Source organism: Hirundo rustica, chromosome 4 (genome assembly GCF_015227805.2).
Source record: "Hirundo rustica isolate bHirRus1 chromosome 4, bHirRus1.pri.v3, whole genome shotgun sequence".
NCBI classification, from domain to species: Eukaryota; Metazoa; Chordata; class Aves; order Passeriformes; family Hirundinidae; genus Hirundo; species Hirundo rustica.
The window spans coordinates 40,107,674-40,131,871 of record NC_053453.1 but is presented as its reverse complement, the minus strand read 5'-3'; the positions used below and the strand labels follow the sequence as shown (position 1 = coordinate 40,131,871).

The following is a 24,198-nucleotide window of genomic DNA, read 5'->3' as shown; positions in this document are numbered from 1 at the left end:
AGTGAAGACCTGAGGAACCACTTTGTATTGGAGAATAAGATTTCAGGGGGGATTGTAAAGGGTTTCCCAGAATGCATTTATCTGAGAAAATAATATTTTTTTGCTTTTTTAAACTGTTTAAACTCATTTATTCAAAAAGTTTTATAAATCTGGAGCACCTGCTGTTTATCTCTCAAATTCTTCCTGTCTTGCTGTCAGACACCAACAAAAAAACCCCCTACTTCCTCATCAGAACTGAGAATACTTACCTTTCCTTCTGAAAGTTTTGCTTAAAGATGCACAAAATTGTAGAACAACTTTGATATGAATTTACTTCTTAACTCTTTCTTTCTTTGTAGGCTTGTATAGATGATAACGTAGATATGGTGAAATTTCTGGTGGAAAATGGAGCAAATATTAATCAACCAGATAATGAAGGCTGGATACCTCTACATGCAGCTGCTTCCTGTGGATATCTTGATATAGCAGAGTAAGACTTTTTCCTCTATTTTTAAAATCTGTGTATTTTGCTAATGCATCTCTAGAGAGTAAATAGAAACAGATAGTATTCATAAATTGTGTTTTTAGTTGCCTCTGTGATGTGTAGTGAGGAAGAATGCTCTGTATTGTGTGTTGATTGTGAAGTGTGCCACATCTATAACTTTGTGTGTTACATTTTCTCTTTCTAGTTTTTTTACATTGCATATTAGGTAGATACAAACATAAACATAAGACTGCCTATGACTGTCAGATTATTTCTTTATATTTTTTTTTTTTCTGTAGAAAGGTTTTTGTGGGGGAAGGCACTGGGACAATGTTCCAAATTACATTTAGTAGTCTGAAACATTCTCCTGAATAAGTCTGTATGTAGGAAATAAGTTTTACAGTTGTATTTGCAGTCTTGAAATGTTTGTTTTTCAGCTGTTGTATAGAACAGTTGACTAGTTCTTTTGGCTGTGGAACAAAAGCCTACAGTAGAAGTTAGATGCCTATTTCAGTATTAGTTAAAGCTTACTCACTGAAATCCAGAAGTGGTTTTGTTGTTTTTGAAGTCTGTTGAGGGCCACTGAAGGTGTGCTAAAATCAAATTTTTGAGAGATTGTCTGTTTGAGCCAGAAATTATTCTTTTGAGAAGGCATGTGGCATATGTGGCATATTCAGCACGCTGTTGTTGCAGCTAAGCAGGTAATAAAGTCTTTTTTAAACCCCTTTGGGTAAACACAAAATTCATTAATTTTACTAAACTCATTGTGACATCTGATCCAGTGAAAGATTTGGATAAAATAGAAAGTGGTATTTTATTATGTAATTGTGTACTAATTACAGAGGTGAAGAATGAAAATTGTGAGTTTGTTCTGCGACTTTGATAGTTTTACTTGCTGCAGTCTAAAGGGGAGGGAAAATTTCTGGGGACTCTAGTATATAATTTTCCCTGGTTTTTGTGAGGGCTTTTTGGGGGGGGGAGGTTGGTTTTTTGGGGTTTTTTTGAGGTGTTCACAGAGTGACGTGCTTCGTGTATCCTTGGTATACCTGAGGCACTGTGTGACCACTAACTGTAATCTGCCTTTCTACACTATGCACATGTTTGAAGCTGTAATCCCCCTTACATGAGCACTGGAAGTGTTAATGTCTTGGCTATACTATGACAAGAATTTTCCTGCAAAATGAGATAATATAAGCCTTTCTTCAGTTTAGTGGAAGTAAAACACCTGGCTTTATTTCACAATAGGAAAAAGTTCAGTTAAGTGATCTTGATTTGGCATTGCAGCCAAATATAGGCACTTGTTCACAAATATAGGAAAGAGAGAGCAATGTCCCTTGTTCCACTGAACAGTTTTTCACTATTGACTTGGATATCTGAGATCTATCTGGTTCTTATTCTCTCAGATTTGAGCTGAACCTTTCTGCATATTTTCAATAGATAGAGAAATGGGTTTATTGAACTGTAGTCCTTCACTTAGATGTGAGACATCTAAGTTGTTGGAAGAGCAGTGTTTCATAAGGTTATCTTACCATAAGGTACATGGAGTTTTGAAGATAAGCTGTTGAAACATATTTCCATATACAACTGAGAAAGGTAACCTGACATGAGCAGAGCAATATTTATATCTGATGAGGCCCATAGAGTTTAGATCTTCTTCAGACTGCTTCTCCAGGATCTCAGCTTCAAATAATTTACAAAAATGAATTCTACAAACCACGATTTGCAGCTGAAGCAAAACTGGGGGAAGGTGAAAGGGTGATACAATAAACTACCAGAGATTAGAAATTTTATTTTAGTTTAGTCTACAGTATGTGCTGTATCCAGCATCTGCTTTAGTGAGGATTCATTCCCAGGAGGCATGAGAATGTGTGTTTGTGCATGCCTGGGACTTAATCTGATATATTTTACTTTTAGCACCTATTTTTGTGCAAGAGAGAAAACAGTCAGGGGACGAGTTATGGAGTTTTCTAAGTTTGTTAATAAAGGACTGGGGAGAGTCTGACTTCCGCTTCCCTTTCTCATTCTCCTATGGAAGTGCCTGTTGCAGTGCTTTTGTGCTTCTCAAATAGGGGGCGTGGCAATCATGTTTCTGCTTCTTCTGCTGCCATCTTTAGTTTTTTTAGGGCTTTCTTCCTTCTTTCTAACTATTTGGTTGGAGTTTGCTTATTGAAATAGCGCAACTCTTTTAAATTGTCCAAATATGCAAAATTAGTTAATATTTAGAATTGGTTTACAATTTGTAATTTGACAATTTGTATTTTTAAATTCATAAGAAAAATATTACATGATAGCATGCTTCAATTATTTCAGGCTTGCGTGTCTCAAAATCTAAAATTATATTTAAGAAAGCAACTGAACTAGGGATTCTAGTTCTAATCTTAGAATTATAGAGTATTTGAGTTGGCAGGGACTTTTCTTAGGTCATCTAGTCTAGCCTCTCTCTGCATTGGGCAGGGACATCTACAACCAGATCAGGTTATTCCAAGCTGTGTTCAACTTGGCCTTGAACAATTCCAGGAATAGGGCGTCTATGACTTCTCTGGGCAACGTGTTCTGGTGTTGCACCATAAAATCATTTGCACTGGAAAACACTTCCAAGATCACTGAGTCCAACCTTTGACGGAACACCACCAGGACAACTAAACCATAACGCTGTCATGTCCAGTTGTTTCTTGAATGGTGACGGTGACTTCACAGCCTCTCTGGGCAGCCTCTTTCTCAGTGAGAAAATTCTTCCTGATGTCCAACCTGAACCTCCTTGGCTCAGCTTGAGGCCATTTCCTCTTGTCCTGTCACTGGCTGCCTGGGAGAAGAGACCAATCCCCACCTGGCTACATCCTCCTTTCAGAGAGTTGGAGAGATCTCTCTCCCGAGCCTCCTTTTCTCCAGGCTAAACAACCCCAGCTCCCTCAGCCACTCCTCGTAGGACTTGTGCTCCAGACCCTTCCCCAGCCTTGTTGCCCTTCTTGGGTGTTTTCCAGCACCTCAATGTCTTTCTTATAGACATGAGCCCAGAACCAGACACAGCACTCAAGGTGTGGCTTCACCAGTGCCAAGTACAAGGGGACAATCTCTGCCCTGGCCCTGCTGGCCACACTATTGCTGATCCAGGCCAGGATGCCATTGGCCTGCTTGGCCACCTGGGCACACGCTGGCTCATGTTCAGCCGCTGTCACCAGCATCCCCAGCTACTTCATCCCTTGGGCATTTTCCAGCCACTCTGTCCCCAGCCTGCAGCACTGCAGGGCATTATTGTGACCCAACTGCAGGACCCAGCACTTGGCCTTACTGAACCTCATCCAGTTGGCCTCGGCCCATTGATCCAGCCTGTCCAGATCCCTCTGCAGAGGCTTCTTGCCCTCCAGCAGATCAGCACTCCTGCTGGACTTGGTGTTATCTGCAAACTGACTGATGGTGCTGTTGATCCCCTTGTCCAGACCATCCATAAAGATGATAAACAGGACTGGCCCCAATACAGCGCCCTGGAGAACACCAACCACCAGCTGAATGTGACTCTGTTCATCACCACTCTCTGGGTGTGTCTATCCAGACAGTTTCTTATCCAGCAAAGAATGCACCTGACCAGGCCAAGAGGAGACAGTTTCTCCAGGAGAATGCTGAGAGAGAGTGTCCAAAGCTTTTCTGAAGTCCTGGTAGACAACATTTACAGCCTTTCTCATCCAGTTGATGGGTCATCTGGTCACAGAAGGGAAATCAGGTTGGTCAAGCAGGACCTGCGTTTCCTAAAACCATTCTGGGTGGTCCTAATCCCTTGGTTGCCCTGTAGATGACACTCACAGTGAAAAATTTCTTCTTAATATTTACTCAAAACCTTCCCTCTTTCAGTTAGAAGCCATTCCCCCTTTTCCTGTTGTTACATGCCCTTGTTAAAAGTTCCTCTCCAGCTCTCCTACAGGCCCCTTTAGGTACAAGAAGCCTGCTGTAAGGTATGTATGTGTGCTGTAATGTACCCATTACTCTTAAGTAGTCTCTGCTGCTACTCAGATGTTCCTGAGTGAGTTCACCCATGTGCTGGAGATCTGTGAGAAGTACAGAATATGGAGGTGGTAGGGAGCTTCTCTGAAAAAAACTCTGGATCAGGAAGCCACCACTTCAGCAATGTTCTTGCCTTGGTCCCATGCTAATTGCTAGTGGGCTGAGTGAATTTGTGGCATGGCTTCCCACTTGCTGGGATTTTATTTTGCTCTTTACTATCTGGTCTGTGGGCTTGTCATTGCAGGTTCATTCCCTGTCCCTGTTATCCTCCACTGTTTTCACCACTCCTGTGACAGCTTTTCCCAGCAGTATCTCCTGTGCCATTTCAGTTTTGTGCTCCTACGGAGTATCCATCTTCCCTTGAATATGCATCCTGTCTCTTCTAAATGCGTCTTCCGCTTTAAGAAATGTTCATCTTGTAGAAGGCCACTTCAAGTGGAATACAGCAAAGAACATAGTTTAGTGTGTAATAATGTGTCAGCTTGCAAAGGGGGAGTTGTGTTGCAAAAGCAAAATTTCTGGCATGGAAGGCAATTGTTCCTGTTGTTTCTGACATCTGTAAATGCTGGGAATGTTTCAGCTTGCTGTAAATTCTTTGAATACTCTTGATTTTAGAATTGTCGATTGAGATTGCTGTTCATCTAGTTTATGATTATGTAAATAACTTTACAAATAATTGTAATAGGCAGGTGTGTTAAATCAAAATTCTTCAACTTTGCCGTAACAGGTGGCTTTTGTATACTATGTTCTCTTTTCTGTTCTCCATATTTTTTCATACACAGAAAGCTTTACCCAAATGAGCTTTTTTTTAATCCACTAATCTGTTAGTATGAATTAAGAAGTCAACATTAAGTGCTTTGTAAAATTATAGTTATGTGAAAAGAAACTTGAATGCAAGAGGACTTGAAGAGAAATTTTGTTTTCATTCTTTAAGGTGGTATTTAATGGCCGGGAACCTTAAATTTACCTTTGTACAGCTGTTTTCTTGTGTATAATGATTTTTTTAATCTGATGGATTTATTCTGTGGTTGAAAAGTTTGTATATTATTTCAGTATGAGGGAATAAACAAATAACTTTTTTTTGAATACAAAAAGTAATGGGGAAGGGGAAAATAGTGCAAAGTGACATTTAAGAAATAATTTTAAAATCCTTACTTTTTTATTTCTCTCTGCTATGTATTCCACCAGATTAAAATAAATCCGAATAGTAGAAATTTCTCTTCTGTTCAATAATTAAAGTTTGTGTTAAAAGTTATTTTCTTGTGGGCTTTGTAGGCCACAAGGCCTAGTTGTGAGTTTGTAGTTGATGTATTTTGAACTTTGTTTGCAGCTGTTTAGAGGCAACTCTACAGTTAAACTACTTCAATAGGAATGCTTTTTCATTTTACCCAGAATGAGAGATGCATCTTCCAAGAGATGTAAGAAAAGTGTTTTTCAAAACTATCATAAAGTCAGTAACAATTACGGTTTTGTTGCAAAAAAAAAATCACGAAAACCAAAGGAGGAGAGAGATGTCTGCTGAAGGAAGAATAGCATTTTCATACCTTCATGTAGTAGGTATTACAACAGTTTGACAAATGTTGCTGTAGATACTAAAATTCCTCATGGGTTCAAGGGATGAGAAATCGGAGGGTGGATACATTAAAAAATACTAATGCGGAATACATACAAATGGAATCTGATTGAGAAAGTAGTTAGAAAGGTGTTATGTAAAGAGTAGCATGTGTTTGGTCTACTTTTATTCTCCTTGGAGTTACTATGTCTGGAGATGTTAAGTAGATACTTTGACTAACTCTGTATGGTAGTTTCTATGTTTGAGAAGCATGCTTAATACCCATAGTATACAAATCCTATGACTTAGCACAGTTTCAAAATACACCTTCTTTATTTAAGAGGTTTTAAGGGCTGAAGCATACAGTCAGAAGCATACATAATCATACAGTCAGAAACAGAAAAATATCTCAAGTTCAGAATCTCCTCAATCAGTTTATTTAGGAAGAGGATAGTAGTTTGATCAGCTCTGATGGTGTAGAACACAGCTCATTCCCTTTTCCTTTCTGCCTAAAGCTTCCTATGTTGTATATCCCCTTCTTCCCCTAATATTTAAAGCAGACTTTTAAAGACTTGCGTGTAACCACAAGCTTGCTGCTAACACCCGTCTGTCCTTCCAGACACCTGAAAGTGAACTCAGCCAAACTTGTTTGCTGAAGCCTTTGCAAACCATTGTCCCAGGATCTCCCTATTTTAGTAATAGTCCATTAAGACAGTGCGATCCTTGTCTGATAGACAGAGAACTCCAAGACAATCCTGCAAACCTGTATTGGATATCCAGATGTTCAGTGATAGGTGCTTTTCTTGCAACTCTAATTGCCTTGGGGGGACTGCTGTGGGTGCTGCCTGGTAGTGAGTCCTGCCTGTGGGACAGGACCTGTGCTCATCTGGCAACAGCTAGTCAGGAGAATTCAGTGGAGTTTGACAACCTGATTAGGGTAATCTAACTTGAGACAGGGGGATACTCCCGCCCTTGGTTTTGCCTCCTCCACCCTCCCTCCTGCATTATTTAATGTTCACATAACAATGTGGGAACTATAGGCATAAAAACAGCCTTTAGGGGCTTTGGAGGCTTTATTTATTCTCTTTTGGATCGCTGAGCTGACCTGGCTTGCCAGCAACACTTGGCATAGATACGCAGGTAAAAAGAAATGTCTAAGATGTTTTTCAGTCATATTTTGTACTTCTGATCAGAAGCCTGGCTGAGTAGAGCTGCCTGTTCAGTGGTGAAGTCACATGCTTCATCTCCCATCTCACAAGCCTGAACCACTTGGTACTGTTCAGTGTTTTTTCATGATATCTGAGGGTGTTGGTGCCAGAAAGTATGTTTCAAATCACTTTTTTTTAAAATCTATTTTCTCTCAAAGTTTTAATAACTTGATCCTCTGAAGCTGTTCATATACTTACTAGTGAGTTTTTAATCTAAACTCTTTTGTTGTAACCCATTTTAATTCTAAAGAGCAAAACACTACTTAGGCAAAGCCCTAATAAAAATGTCAGGGATGGTTCCTATCTCCTTCAGCTTGGTTCCAAGTTATAGTTTTAATTAAGTAAGTAGGAAGTGATATGGCTAGTGATACATTCAGAAATGGATCTTTGGAGAATAATCAGAAATTTGGATTTTTGAACGACAAGGTAAAGGTCATGGTCTGAGGTAAACCACATGCAAACTGATGATGCAACTGGTATGGGATGTGATCTTACAGAGGTGCTTCAAGGTGAAGGGGTGTTTTTGTCAGGATCCAAAATGTTTATGTAAATACTAGGAAGTGTTAACTGGAGGTGTAGAATTAAAAGGAAAAGCAGGCAAAGATGAAACATCATACAAGCCACTCAAGAAAATGAGAACAGGACTTCAGAAGGATAAAACAAGCCATGTGACAAAAACAGGAAAAGAAGGTGTATTCCCAGCCAAGGGAAAACAGCTATTCTAGAAGAATGACTGACTGTTACAAGCTGATACTGGTAAAGCTGCAGTGTTTGTTTTGAGAGCTGTGAAAAGGTCACTTTTAGAAGATTCTTTCAGTTAATTTCCATTTGCTGCCTTCGTTCTGGAAAAAGAGATTGGGAAAAAACCACGTGTCCCTTAGTGTCCTCTCCCCCAACGCAAAAGTGTGATGCTCTGTGCAACATAAAAGTTCCTTCTTCTCTAAACTTTTATTAGTTATCTGCAAGGATAAAGCTAAATTCTGTTAGATAAAATAGTGGACAAACTGGGAGAGGATCAGTGAGGCAGTATCAATTGGCATTTTCTTTTATGAAGATGTACTGTGGCAGTGTCCTGTTTCCAGCTTGTTTTTGCTGCATATATGTATGTCCTAAGAATAATGAAATGCTAATGAAATTGTTGAGGTTGATGGCTAAGTTCCCTTTCTGAAATCATGTCATTATGTGGTAGAATTTAATCTTTTCTACTGTGTAGCTGTGATCTGATGTGTGCATAAAACCCAGCTGACAGAAATACACAGTAAAATATGGCTGATAGGTTAGAGGGTTAGAGGAAACTATAGGACTTAACCAATTTTCATCCATGTCTGTTCAGATGAGGGAGTCAAGGAGAGCTGATCACTCTAGAGTGCACAAAGTGTGTGCTCTAGAGCTGCCTTCTTTCAGATTGGGTTACTGTGTGCATCTCTTGCATCTCTGTGCATCTAATACTGTAGTAGTATTTTGTGAGTGTTCCTGTTCTTCTAAAGAAGAACATGTAAATGTAATAGAAATTAAGTTCAGAGATATCTTCCTCAGAAACATGATTTAATGGAAAATATAATTTTTTCTTTTAATGCAGTTTAGCAGTTCATTCAGTCTAATGAAAGGTCAAGTGACTGATGCCCATCGTAATGCTCAGAGAACTCTTAATTTTTGGCTAAAAAAGAAATTGAAAATTGAGCTGATGTCTAAAGAAACCATCCTGGTTTGAGAAGTGAGATAGGAGAGATCTTACTTGTTTTCTCACAAAACATTGATTTTATTGATTTCTTGAGAACAATTTAGGGTAGATGCCTTACAACTGAATTCTGAGGTTGAATGTCGTACATGTGGAAGAGAACACATACAGAAGAGTGATAGATATGGAAACCTGAGAGCTTGGATAGACTCACAAGAAACAACACTCAGGTCCTTCCTGGCTGATTGTTTGTAACTGCCCATTGGCACCAGTAAAGTTCCTATTTTCTAGGCAGGACTAAAACGTGGGAGAGCAGCTCTAGATGGATACACGAGCAACCAAGTCCTGAATTGCACAAAGGCTTGGTGAGTATGGTGTGCAAGTGAGGGCCTCATCAACCAATTCAAAGTTGCTATGACAGAGGTGGGGATAGATTCTCTTTAGACTGTGGAGTCTATTGAATTATTAGTGCTGTTGAACACTGAATATAGTATTTATTGAGTTATCTGATATAAAAATAATTAAATTCTCAGCAAAGTTGATTTTGAGGATTGTTTTCTAGGACAAAACAAGGCTGTGGTATAGATTGTCACTTCTGTGCATCTTGATTTTTATTTTCTTTCAGCTTTTACTTGAGTGTTTTTCTCTGTTGTGAGTTTGACCCTATTCTGGCGCATACAATAGACTTAAAGTCTAGTCTACTTAAAGCAATTTATGACCTACTTATCATGTCTTAAAGCCATGTCTTTTGTTGGCTATCCTAAACTGCATCATTTCAGTGCAAATGATCCTAATCTGCATGTGTTTTTCTAGTCTTATTTCTGACTGGGGCAGGATAAGAGATGTTTGAATTCTTCTAAAATGCATGTAGATGTAGCCATCGTATGTCTAGACACATAAGGACTGCTGTGTATTTATGAAAGTGAGTTATTTGGGTACAATTTAGATACTAAGACACAGAAATGTGAGAGTTTTCTATAAACAGTGGCTATGATGTGAAAAAACTAAAACAGGAATTATTTGAAACCTCTCTATTACAGACAAGTTGCTGCTTAACAAATTTGAATGAAGAGTGGGATTTTCTTTTGGAAGAAGAGTGATATCAAGGATATTCAGAGCAGACCAAACATGTAAACAATTGCTATGAAGTGCAGATCGCTGGTACCTAAGTGGGGGTCAGACCAAGTTCAGTTCTACTGAGTGATGCTAGAAACCGTACTGTGATAGTAATGTTGTTTTACAGAGTGGTAGGCTCGCTGATGGCTCGAATGTCTAGGGGGGGTGACTCTTAGCAGGGACTTCAGAGGTTATGGCGACTCCTCTCGGTGTTTGTAGATGATACTGGCAGCTACCTTGGCTCTTTCCCCACTCAGCGCTGCATTCCGTCTCTCCGGGTCTTGATCGGGCTCGCTGTTCGGAGCGGTTCTTGGTTCTAGACTCACTTCCGGCTATACTCGATTTGCATAGAGGCGGTGACAGGCCCAGAGCAGGCGAGGAGTGGGCGAGGCCCCCAAGTTGATGGGCAGGCTGGTATGTGGGCGGTGTCTCGGAGAGCAGCAGGGCTTACAGACTAAGGTAGGGGTGCAGGGAAAGTACGGGACGGGATGAATGTAACATTCGAACCACAGAATCAGTGCATTTACGATTGGGTTTTAGGGTACAACAGTACATTAAACAGATAACTAACAGATAACATTGATACATAGAACAGAGGATACCCACAACTAACTACTAACTGCTAATAACTAATGGCCTGGACCCTTTGTTAAAATCTTTATCTTTCTCAATCCCCCCTCTTTTTCTTTGATCGAGTTTAACTCGCATCAATTCTTTTGAGTTCTTGGTATTGATTGTAAATTTTTGTTGGGGAGTTCACTTAATTCATCTTCTCTGATGGTTAAGAGTTTTTCTTTCACTAGGTCTGAGGCCCCTTCCTGATTGTCTATCTTTTCTAAGCAGAACCATTCTCTCATAGGGCATTCTCCAGTCAGACGCTGCCTATAATTGGCTATATTCTTAGCAACCCAATATTTCTTACCTTCCTCTTGGCAGGAGGTAAGTTGTCCAGCCTCAAAACAAGTGGGGTTTACATTCGTATGAACCCTTCCTCCCCATCATAGATGGGTGAATAGCACTTTGTGCAAGCGGCCCCTTCTGTATGTTTATTCATCGCTAGGACTAGTATCAGTCCTATCAGCTTCCCCAAGAGTCCAGTATGAACCATGATTGTTTTGGTCTCACCTGGGCTTGCCTCTTGGGACTTAGGGGCTCTCCGCGCTTAGTCCTTAGGGTTCTGTAGTTATCTTTCCTTCCACTCGGAGGTTAATTTGGTTATTTCGCCCTTCTAAAGATTGCTCTAGGAGAGAAATTTGAATATATGTTCTAATTTACTTATCTATTTGCTTAACTGCTTTTAACATTAACTGAACTTTTATTACACAATGTCAACAATTTTCAAACCTAATACAACAGCAAGTGATTTATAATAACTTTCTTTCGCTTGAATTAATTTCTTAATCACAGTTCTTTAACAGTCTCTGGGGCTCAACTGAGTTGCTCCAGTCTTCTACTGAGTTTTTGTTTTCCTTTTAAACGTCAGTTTTAGTGGGTCCAGTTGCGGGGTTACCGTCCAATCGGAAGAGTCAGCTGGTTGGTTTAGGTCTGGGGGTTCACTTGGGGGTGACACAGGTCCTTTTACTCTAGTGATGTGGGTCCAGCCTCTTTCTTTAGTGCGTACCGCGGTATGAGTGGTTAGGAGTACCTGGAAAGGACCTTCAAATTTTGAGGTCAATGGGGTAGTGCTCCAAGATTTAATTAAAACCCAATCCCCAGGATTTATTTGATGTATGTTAGCGTCGAGTGGGGAAGTCTGAGGAATATACCCTTTTATTCTGAGGTTTTCTAGTGTTTTACCGATGGTCTGTAAATACTTTCGGGCGGCTGTATCACCTTCTATATATTCCCCGGTGCTGTGGGTTGTTAAAAGAAAGGGGAGCCCGAACATCATCTCATAGGGGGAAGCCCCTATATCCGATCTTGGCCTAGTTCTGATTCTCAGGAGAGCTAGGGGTAGACACTTTAACCAATTTAACTGTGTTTCTTCGATTAATTTTGTTAATACGTTTTTAAGGGTCTGGTTCATTCTTTCCACCCTCCCTGAGCTCTGGGGGTGCCAGGGGGTGTGCAATCTCCAATTTATGCCTAATTCTTTAACAATTTGGCGCAGAATTTTAGCAGTAAAATGAGTTCCCCTGTCCGAATCAATGTTATTTACTAACCCATACCGAGGGATTATGTGCTCTAGGAGTATTTTTACCACTACTTCCGCTGTTTCCTTTTTGGTCGGGAACGCCTCTATCCAATGAGTAAGGTGGTCGACCATGACCAATAGATGTTTGTACCCTTGGATTTGAGGCATCTCAGTGAAGTCAATCTGAATACTCTGGAATGGTCTCAGAGCTAGTTCCCTCCCTCCAGGTATGGCTTTCCTCGCTATCCGTTGGTTGACTTTTTGGCAGATCGTACACCCTTGCGTTATGGCTTTTGCTATGCTGTATATTCCTATGCGAAAGTTTTCTTTTAAGAAATGATCACATAATCCCTGGGTTCCCCAGTGGGTTAGTTCGTGAATTTCGGTTAAAATCCTTCTGGCTAGGGGTTTATTCAAAAACTTCCTGCCATCCGGAGTTAACCATTCCCCATGCTCTCCCTTCCTCATTCCTAGGTCCTTGATCGCTTTTAATTCTGTTCTATCGTACTTCGGTTTCTCTTCCCCTCCCTCTTCCTCTGATGTTTCATTTAAGGCTAATATTCTAATTGATCCTTTGGGGTCTTGAGCTGCTCTTTTTGCTTCTTTGTCTGCTAGTTGGTTCCCTTTCCCTTCAAATGTGGTTTCTTTTTGATGTCCTTTTACATGTACCACAGCAATCTCAATGGGTTTTAACAAGGACGTTAAAACTGATCTTATCATTTCCTTATGCACTAGGTCTTTCCCTTTTGAATTGAGATATCCCCGTTCCTCCCAGATCTTTCCGAAGGTATGGACTATCCCAAAAGCGTACTTCGAATCGGTGTAAATAGTTCCCCGGTCTCCTCCTAATAGGTCTAGTCCCCTTTTTACAGCATAAATTTCGCAGAGTTGGGCAGACCAACTCGAGGGTAACTTTCCCGTTTCTCGAACTTGAATGTCTTCTATGGTGGATCCTTCTACCACTGCATACCCTGAAACCCTTTTCCCCTCTAGAACTCGTGATGATCCATCAGTGAATAACCTTTTTCCATAAGGTAAGGGAGTACTTTCCAAATCTTCCCTTACCTTCGTCTGGAGACTCATAAGTTCCAGACAATCATGCTCCAAGTCTGGAGGTGGTTCCCCAGAGAGGAACTGTGCAGGGTTCAGGTTTTTGGAAACTGTTAACCTCAAGTTCTCCGAGTTTATTAAAGTGATCTCATATTTCAGGATCCGGGAATCGGTTACCCACCCCGGGGCTTTTTGGCTCAAAACTGTTTTGATATCATGAGGTGTATGAATTTGAATTTTTCCATTTAATGTGAGCTTTTGGGACTCCTCAACCAACACTGCGGTGGCGGCTACAGCTTGCAGACAGGCTGGCCACCCTCGGGCTACAGGATCTAATATTTTGGAAAGAAAAGCAATTGGCTTTTTGCACCCTCCCCACTCCTGAGCTAACACACCATAGGCCACTCCTCCTTCGGTGTTCACAAATAGATCGAATTCTTTCTTCAGATCGGGCAGGCTCAGGACAGGTGCGGTGGACAACTTGTTTTTTAGTTTTTCCAATTGTTTTTCATCCTCTTGTGTCCACTCTATGGGCTCTGGACTTACCAATTTATCATAAAGGAATCTCACATTTTGGGTGTACTCATCAATCCAATGTCTGCAATACCCGAAAAGGCCTAATAATTTTCTTATGTCTCTTTTGGTTTTTGGAGCAGGTATTGCTATTATTCCAGCAATCCTTTCAGGGCTTAATTTCTTGTATCCTTTGCCAATCAAATGCCCCAAATAGGTCACTTCTGGTTTCACGAATTGTAATTTCCTTTTTGATACTTTCAGCCCTTTTTCCCCCAGAAAATTCAGGAGCTTAATGCTGGTGGTTCTCACTTCAAGTTGGTTTTCTCCTGAAACCGACATTAACTCCCACTGGAAGCCTCCTAATACTGGATCGGTCTGCTCCAGTATCTACTAAAAATTCATATTCCTCGTGTTGGGGACCCACTTCAAAATTTACTATGGGCTCACCTCGGTGGTACATCGGGTCCCCTAGTGCATAGAGCCCATGACACCCCTAATCCTCGTTGTTTTCGCCCTTTAATAGCTTCTCTAAGGCATCCTGTTCTTTTGTGATGGCTTCATCAAAGGATAATTTCTGACACTCTCTTCTTATGTGTCCAACCTCCCCACAATAGAAGCATTTTCTGTCCTCTCCCGGCCTCCCAGGAGTTTTCCAAGGTGGTAAGGCCCTTCCTCCCCCTGACTTGGTATTTCTCCGATTGGGAGGGTTTTGATCTTGTATCGCTTCTCTTGCTACAGCCACCATTATCTTTGCTTTCGTCTTGGTTTTCTCCTCCTCCCTTCTTAGATAGACCTTTAAAGCCTCTCTTAACAACTCATTTACGTCTTTTTCTTGCCAGTCTTCTATTTTTTCTAATTTCCTCTTAATATCGGGCCAGGACTTGGTGACGAACTGTGTCTTTAACAACACCTGACCCTCGGGACTATCGGGGTCTATACTTGAATAAAGTTGAAAATTCCTCTTTAACCTGTTTAACCAGGTTGCGGGAGTCTCGTCTTTCCCCTGCATATTATCAAATGCTAATCTGGTATTATTGCTTCGGGGTACTGATTCCTTTATACCTTTAACTATTAAACTCCGATAGTCGTCCATACTTCTCCGGTCTTCCTCCCTGTTCGGATCCCACCTCGGATCTACGACTGGTAATTTGTAATCCCCTGGCGGACCCGTTCTGTTTTCTTTCTCCCAAGTTTTCATCCCGGCGGTCCTAATCATTCTAATCTCTTCTGGGCTAAATAAAATCTTCAGAATCGAATTCATCTCTCCCCACGTGTAAGTATTGGGGCCCAGAAATTGATCAACTTGATTTGATATTCCTACAGGGTCCTCTACTAGGTTTCCCAGTTCTTTCTTGAAATTCCTCACCTCTGAAGCTGTTAGTGGAGCATTTACAAAACCGACCCCTCCTGCAACTCCACCCATCGGGACTTCCCTTAAGGGGAAAAGTTTAGTTCTGGACCGGGTGTTATAGTTATGTCCCTCTGGGACTTCAGTTGCCCCTATGAGGTTGGTACTGTGAGAGGGGTCCGTATTCGGGGTGTTAAGGTCTAGTTCCCAGCTACGAGGTGGAACAGGAAGTTTAGATGGCGATGGAGAATGTATGGAGTTTGGAGAGACTGGCTGCGAGACTGAAGGAGGAGTAGGAGAAGCTACAAAGCTATAAAAGGGGTTTTTACTAAAGCTATGAGATGTTACTGTTAGGGGTGTATTCCTAGAAAAATTCACAGCACCTACTAGAGGGGCATTCATAGAAAAATTAGTCCCCATCGGGGACGTATCTACCGAAAAATTAGGGGAAGGGGAATTAGGTACAGGGGAGGAAACTGGTGAGGAAGGGGTCTGAGGACTGACTTGGGGTAGATCAGGGTAAATAGGAGGAGGGGGTAAGTGCTCAAGGGGGTCCCATACAGGACCCTTCTCTTCTTTCTTATCTTTATTTTTCCCTTCCTTTTCCTGCATCTTGCAAATTTTTACTGTCTCGGTACCTGATCTTACATGCATCCAGCAGGCAGCATACCTTAGCTGCTCTGTGTCCACTTCCTCTTGGGCTCTCAAATATTGGTTTAACTGTGAGCTCATCCAAGAGTCGGTGGTACCGTACCATGGCCATTCCCCGGGTAGATTAAGGGTTGGCCATACTTCCACGCAATAGTGAATCATTTTCACTTTGTTTAAATTCTTAGTTTTCTCATTGTTCTCCCACTGGTCTAACATTCTCCCTAGTGGGCTATCAAAAGGGATGTTAGCTACCTTCCCTTTTCCCGCTTTTCTCTCCTTCCTGATCTTACTTCCACACACACCCATTCTTACTTAGTCAAATGAAAATACTCTACTGTGTCCTTACCCAAAGGAAATCTTAAGACAGGACAACACAAACTAGAAAAGCGACCTTTCTTGAACTAAAATCTTATAAGGTGCCCCTACTCAAACGGAAATTTTAAAGACGGGCAACTAAAATCTAAAATTTCATTCACTCTGGATAGCTTACTGGCACGCCCTTAGGTCCTGGCCACTATCCCTCTTTCACTCTCTCAGACAGCCTGTTGGCCCGCCCTCAGGGCCCAGCCACTGTCCCTCTCTTACTCACGACGCTACACTAAACTAATCCCCGCAGACGGCCGGTGGACCGGGGCCCAAGGTATCAGGCACCGCCTGCAGCCAGGACTAGTGCGTCGCGGTGCGACACTCACTCTGTCCCTAGCTTTGAACTACTCGCACCTCAGTAATTCCCTAGCCACACACACTCCCACCCGGGACAGCGTCCTGTCCGCCCGCCGGTGGGCTGCCCCCGGATAGCATAGACGCCTCCGCCCAACGGTCCCAACGTGTCCGGTAGCGTACCCTAGTGATACCCCCGCCCAACACTCCCGTCCGGTTTGCACGTCTACCCCCGCCAGAGCAGGTCCCTTACACCCGGTAGCATAACTCCCCTTTGAGCTACCCCCGCCCAGTGTAAGGCTCGCACTCTTGGTCCCACTACCCTACGCCGAATCAGCGGCGCACCCCCTCGTTGCCGGCCCGTAGGTCCGCCCTTAGGACCCCAGCCGCCGCGCTACGGGCTTACCGCCTTTGCTCGCTGGGTAGCCTGCCGACCCGCCCTCAGGGCCTCAGCCACTACCCCGGGTAGCCTGTTGACCCGCCCTCAGGGCCCAGCCACTACCCTTGTGGGGGGGGATCCCAAGTGGGGCCTCCTACCAGTCACCTATCTACCTCACACGGGCCACTCACACCCTAGGTTTCCTCCGCCCGTTCGGAGGGGGGCCCACTATGCCCCTGGAGGCGCCTCACTCGCTCAGGCTCCACTCGCTTCCCCCTGTTCCCGGCCGGCCCCCTCGCGGGAGTCCCGGAACCGCGGTACTAAGGGGTCCACACTCGCTTCGGAGGTCCGGGCTGCCGGCCCCCGTCTCATTCACACCACACTCGCTCGCCTCCACTCCCGCCACCGGCTATACTTACCAGCCGGCGCTCCTCGGCGCTGTCTTCCTCGATGCTGCGTCCCTTGTTGCTGGGGTCCGATGTTCGCCAGCTGTCCCAGGAGTTCGAAGATGGGCGGCGCCTTCCCTTCTTCGTCCTCTTCTGGGCGTGGTGATCCCGGACGAGTCCCCAAAATTGTTATAAATAGGCAGGAGTCGATGTTATCTCCTTTTAATGCCTTTATTAGTGATTTCAGCAGAGGGACGGCTCGGGGATGCCCTTGCCCACGCTGCACCAGCCGGACACCGCCGAGGAGGAGGTCTCGTCGGATCTGCGTCGCTGTCGTCGCAGAGCCGGAAGCCACGCCTCACGGGAGTCCCTAGGCTCACTGATGGCTCGAATGTCTAGGGGGGGTGACTCTTAGCAGGGACTTCAGAGGTTATGGCGACTCCTCTCGGTGTTTGTAGATGATACTGGCAGCTACCTTGGCTCTTTCCCCACTCAGCGCTGCATTCCGTCTCTCCGGGTCTTGATCGGGCTCGCTGTTCGGAGCGGTTCTTGGTTCTAGACTCACTTCCGGCTATACTCGATTTGCATAGAGGCGGTGACAGGCCCAGAGCAGGCGAGGAGTGGGCGAGGCCCCCAAGTTGATGGGCAGGCTGGTATGTGGGCGGTGTCTCGGAGAGCAGCAGGGCTTACAGACTAAGGTAGGGGTGCAGGGAAAGTACGGGACGGGATGAATGTAACATTCGAACCACAGAATCAGTGCATTTACGATTGGGTTTTAGGGTACAACAGTACATTAAACAGATAACTAACAGATAACATTGATACATAGAACAGAGGATACCCACAACTAACTACTAACTGCTAATAACTAATGGCCTGGACCCTTTGTTAAAATCTTTATCTTTCTCAATTGCAAACAAGATAAGTTCTGTGATGTAGTAGTTATGTATATGCTAAGATCTGTTTAACTGATGCAGGAAGATGATTTATCTTGTTTTAATTTTTTTTTTTTTTTTTTTGATATAAATGCAAGCTTGTGGCTGGAGAAAAACAAGCCTGTTAAGTCCATACTCGTAACTTCTGCTGAAATAGAAATCTACAGGTAAAACCATTATTTTTGATGCTACCATACCCAGATACAGCAACACTGCTTTTGGCATAAGGCAGGAGGGATGGTGAGCTGCTGGTGAGATCACCTCTTATTAGCTGAGGAAAGTGGGAAGCAGCATAGTCTTCCTTCTCCCTCTTTTACCTCCATGCTGCAGGTTACCTCTTCTTCTCAACCACTGTAACTCAATCCCAGTTGTTCACCTTGATGATGGTTCTGTAAATCACCGCAAATGCTTGGAGACTTGCTATGGGAAAGCATTCGGAGCTTGATGTTGTCAGCTGGAGTTACAAAATGACCTCTGCAGCTGCAACGAGACATTTTTCATACTCAGCCTTCACTTTTGAACAATATGCCGAAAACTTCAAAATGAACACTTATTCATGAAGTGCATCATGAAAATAACATTGGATATGCTCTTTAAAAATACTTCTTGTTTTACTTCATTTCATTCCTGCTGAAATTTTTGTCCTGTATTCCTCCTAGCAGTGCCAGGCTCCACTTCTGTTTTTTCTTGGGTGCTGGTTTGTTTTTTTTGGGTTTTTTTTTTTTTTTTTTTTTTTTTTTTTTTTGGTTTGTTTGTTTTTTGTTTGTTTTTGGTTTGGTTTGTTCTTTTGGGTTTTTTTTGTGGTTGGTTGGTTTTTGATTTGTTTTTCTTTTTGAAGAGGCCGTATGTTTCCCTTTATGGCTTTCTTCACGTTTTCTACTTTACTTTCTTCACTCACTGTTTATTTTCACCTAACTGTTGCTCTGCCACCTCTCAGATGTCTTCCCCTCTTTATGGATAAGGCAAAATATGAAGGCTTAGTTGCTTTTCAGATGTTGCAAGTAGGAATTTTTACTGTTCCATCTTAGCACTATTGAGTTTAACTGACCACCTACGTACAAATATTTCTAGAGCTGGCTTCTTTCAGAGGTTTCTTGTAACACAAGATACTGTTATCTGCACTGTTTCTTTTATGCTCCTGCATACCAAGAAGCGAGACAGATGAGATTCTACACAGTGTGCTTCCTTGAGCATACAAGTTGCAGTGGAGGCTGGGAACAGCCAGCTATGTGCAAAATTCAGTGGTGTTTTGGTATGTTATGGAATGTTGGCTTCACAATCATAAATGTTTTTTATATAGATATAATATTTAGAAGTCATAGAAAGTGCTTTTTACATAGGAAGATTTTTGTTTGTTTTACTGCTTTGATAACTTTGGGAGTATTTGACAATTTTGAAGCAAAGATGTGTGTGTCAGTCCAAGATGGTTTTCCTAAAAGCTTCATGAGGGAGAATCAGAAGCTGGCTTTGATGCTATCTCCAAGAGCTATTGTATCTTGAAGGACATAAAATGTCTTTGCAAACTGGTTAATTATTTAGAAATGAAGATGCATGCTTTAGTATGGATACATGCTTTAGCATCTGCATTATCCTGATGAAGATTGAAAATAAATGTCTCCTCCTGTTTGCTTAAAATCTTTTGACCATTTGTTTCTCAACCGTTTTTGGTTTTTTTGGTTTTTTTTTTTTTTTTAAAGCATCTCTACTTATCAGAAATTCTTCGGGTTTGTGTCCTGCAAGCGGAAAACATAAATTTACCTCAGGTCTCTTGTTGCTATTAGCTGTCTTAAAATCATCACTCACGTATTTCAGGATAAATAATTGTCTAGTTATGCCAAATAACCCTAATTGGTCTGATTTAAGTTGGTGTGTTGCATAGCTACTAGCTGATGATACTGCTCGTAGGGGGAGCATTCCTTTTTAGAAAGTGCTGCAGCGTTCTTTTTTCAAAAGAGGAAAATGTGAGTGAAAGTCTTCTGGATTGCAAAGCAGCACAATCTTAAAAGTGCTTGAGTTTTTTCATGATTTGATTTAAATGCTATCACAGAAGCCTGTCTTTCTTGTGCCAGTCTCTGTGTAGTTTTAAATGTTCAGAGGCAGAATGTTGAGGCACAGCAATGACTGATGTTCTCGGATGGCATTTTGCAGTGTGCCTGAATAAGACAACCTTGTGAGTTTGACTTTGTTTTTCAAGTCATTTAATTTGTTCTCCTTAGGTCTTAAAATCATGCAGGAGAAAGGATTCTTGGTCCACTTGAATTGCAACCGTTTTGGTTCCTATCCTTAATTTTCTTTTATAAATCATAGATTCAGAAGAGGGAACTGCACTAGTACCTCAGCTGTGGAGAAAGGAGGTTGAGGAAGGTTACCTGTTGGTTTTTCTCTCCAGAGGGTGAGGAGAGTCCCCCACGGTGCAGAGGAGGTGCTGTGCGAAGGGTCCCTGCCCAGGCAGGCAGGACTTCTCAGTGCCTGGTGAGACCTGCCATTGCTTGCCCCACATTGCACACATTTTAACACTCTCCACCAGATGCTCATGGGGATTACAACATAGCTGTCCAAAACCGTGAAGTTGTGGCTTTTTATCATGACATTTATCTGGGGTTTGAATTACATGTTTAAAAGTGAGTGTAACATTGTGAGGACACATGAGGGCATGATTGAGGGGTGGCTGTGCTCTGGCTGTTCATACCTGTTTAGCCAACTGTATGTTTTCCGTGGGACTTGCCCACTGACAGAGGGCATATTTATACTGTGTACCGCAACAGAATTTAGCGTGATGTTACTCTAATGCTGCTGGATTTGCTTCATGTTTGTATTATTTTAGGATATTAAAGGGAAATAAAAAGACTAGGCCTTTCTTCAATATCTTATTTTGAGAACTGTATCCTTGTAATTCAATAATCACATAGAAGCCGTAATTCTGTCTCTCATTATGTTGTCCATACTGGTATGCATACCTTTGCTTACCTGGCCTTTAAGTATTAGTTTTGCTGAATGTTAAATACCGAAAAGTCCCCAAACGGAGAAAACCAGACCAAAATAAAACTACATTTGGAAACAACAAGTAATCTTGAGGTAACATTTCTACCTTGTCTGAGTTAATAACAACATTGTTAGGAAATCAGAGTGGAACTATTTTACAGTTAGGAAATATTTTAAGAAATATTCCCTGACATTTAAAGCAATAGAAGGTCTAAGGATAAGGTTTTACAGTTTCAGTGTACTTCAACTTTAAAAAAAATCAGAAATAGTAGTGTAAAACTTTATATTTTTTATTTGTTAAATGTCTCTTGAAAGTCTAATTGTTTGGTCAGAGTTATTATAAATGTATTTTTATCAGGAATATGCATGTTTCACAAAGATGTACTTTTAAAAGTGCACTAATACTTTATATTTTAAAAAATAAACAATGAAGCAATTCTGAAAGGCTTTTTATTTTAAAGAGGTAATTAAAATACATATTCCAAAAATGTCAGTTTTTAATTTTTTTCATTGTTTTTTCAAGTGAGGGTTTACCACACAGCTGCATGAATACAGTGATACTTTTCCAGTCTCTGGCTCCCTATTATCATTCAGTTAAGATACTCACAGAATTAATTTGAACTCCACCATGTATGGATTTTTTTAAAACCAGATGGGTTTAGCTGAAATCTTAAATGTTAAGTAATTAGTTAAAAGTTCTTCGTAGACCAGTTGTCCTTTTAGTTGGGACCCCCACTAGCAATTAGGCCATGTTTTGCAGGAAGGACACACTGAGCATGTTTATTTAAAATGTATATGTAACTTTTTTTTAGGCAGTTCCCTCTCTTTGCAGTTCCCTCTCTTCACAGTTTAGGAGTCAGGAACTGCTGTTCAGTCTTCTGAGCAATCTGATGGGACTACTTGTTTGCTCTAATTAGTCTCCAATGAGCTCAGTAAGCAGTTTGTAATGAACTGAATCAATTCAGTGGCCACTTCTCTGCCCTTCCCTGTGCTTGCCGCTCTTCTGGTGACCTTCGGGTTCAGCCAGTACTTCAAGTTAATCTGTAATGACTCTGCAGACTTGTTTCCAGATACTGTGAACTGGGCCAAGGTTCGAATGTAAACATATGCCCCTCTTTCTGGCGCTGAGATAAATAATATGAAAATGCTTTCTGCAGTGTTTGCTGTTATCCAAGTTGGAGCATCTTCCAGATTCTTAAGTTCTGAATTCAGAGATATGACTTGACTTTGTGTACAAAGTGTCTTTGGAGAGATGTATTTTCCTCTCTTTTTGTCTATATATGCATTTTGTTAACAGATGTACACACGCACAAAATTCAGTTGTAAGGGTGTTTTTTTTGTTTGGGATTTTTTTTTTTAATTCAGAAAGTAGGCCATGTTGCTAGTTAAAATTTTTTATTTCCTGTTCCTGGGATTTGTTTTGGTGTCTAGTGTTTGACTTTCGTAGAGTAATCTCAGAGGGTTGATTTTTACTGTCTTAGATATACTCAGAGATTCCAGCCTTTTATTTGTGATATAAAAATGTATTTTTCATGAAAGGGTGGGAGAGTATCTGGGTTTCATAATAATCCTAGAAAAATAAATATTTGCTTCTTTTTTCAAAGTAGTAAATTTCAGTTTTCAGTAGCCATTGAGGAACATACAGCAGTGGCTCCTAAAAGAAAAAATTCAATTAGAAATACATTTGCCTTCATAAAACAATTGTATTGGAAAGCAAACTTGTTCTTCCCGTCTTATCCAGACTGCATAATCCTTGTCATGGAAATATCAGGACAAAAGTATCAGGAATTATTTTCTTTTCTTTTGCTGCTTTTGTCTGTCATAGCATTTCTGGGATACTTACAGTTCTCTATATTTAGACCACAAGAGTCTAAAAGCAGTACTTTTAGCTTCACTGTTAACACTTGAGAGCTTTAACTCAATAAAGCAGCATGGTATGAATCAAATTACTGTTTACTTGTCATCTGTTTAGATTTAGAATGAACACCTTCCAATACATTATATAGATTATCACTGGATTTTCTGAATTATTCTTTTATAGTTGTCTGTTGAGCATGACCATTTTTGAACAGGTGAATTTCAAAACATACCATTTCAAGTGCTATATACCAAAAGGTTTAGTAGGTGATGGTGGAAATCTTTAATGTTTTTACTTTTTCACTGCTTCCAAGTTTACAAAAAGCACCTTTTTCTAGACATGGTGTCAAAAGGTATGGTTCTGGACTTTTTATTATACAACTTCAATTTCCTTTTCACTGTATACATGTAGCTGTATAAATTAAATATCTGTCAAGGAAATGAAGTTATGTTTGCTTGCTATAGAAAGATGCAATTTCAAGATGAAGGTAACATCTACTTTAAAAAGGTAAAATACTAGCAGTTGTTTGTATACGTTGTTTGGGTTTTTTCCCCAAAACATGGAAGTCTTAATATATGTATACATACCTCCACACAATAATACACTGTTGCATGTGAAGATTTTAGTATATGGTACCAGAATAACTGAAATGTATCATTTGAGAAGTAATTTTCTTATGTAAACAGCAAAATCTTCTCATTTTTAGGATTATTCTGGTATTGTCTTCTGCTCAGTTATATCCTACAAACTCAGGGCATCATTCTCTTGGTCTTGTTTACCAAATCTGTTTGCTTTTTGTATGCAATGCAGAGTCAATCTGTCTACACATGGAAAATGATTCCTCTCCTTTCCATTGGTAGCACTAAGTTTCTAATAAAATTGATTTTGTTGGTAGCAAGTTGACTTCATGTACCATGTAAAACTGTCATTGCTTTGCTGAAAGTGGCTGTACTGTAAGTAAACAAATACATACTTGCACTTTTACTGGACAGGGTAATCTAAATGATACGGAAAACAGGACAAATGTAGATTTCATTATCAGGTTTAAAAGGTGTCTTTAAAATAGTTGGAATTTGAATTGCTTGGTTTATGGCAAATAATGTTCTTTCACTTAATTTACCTGAGGGGGTCATTGTTAGTGTTTTGAGTGGGATAGCAGCGGAGCGGCCTAGTTGGAGCGGCTGATCCCTTTAAGGCCCGTGAACTCTGAGCAAGTTCACCTATACTTCTTTGCTGACCCAGGAAAACTAAAGCCCTGTAAGCATCTGTAAAAGGAAAATCAGATA

The 24,198-nt window shown here is 41.2% G+C and overlaps 1 protein-coding gene across 1 annotated transcript in view; it reads left to right on the top strand.

Moving 5' to 3' along the window:
- The window catches only part of PPP1R12A (protein phosphatase 1 regulatory subunit 12A), a 124,087-nt gene that overhangs the window by 45,675 nt on the left and 54,214 nt on the right, over window positions 1-24,198 (top strand). The window contains 1 exon segment of the mRNA XM_040063360.2: window positions 339-469. Coding sequence (XP_039919294.1) covers window positions 339-469 — 131 coding nt within the window.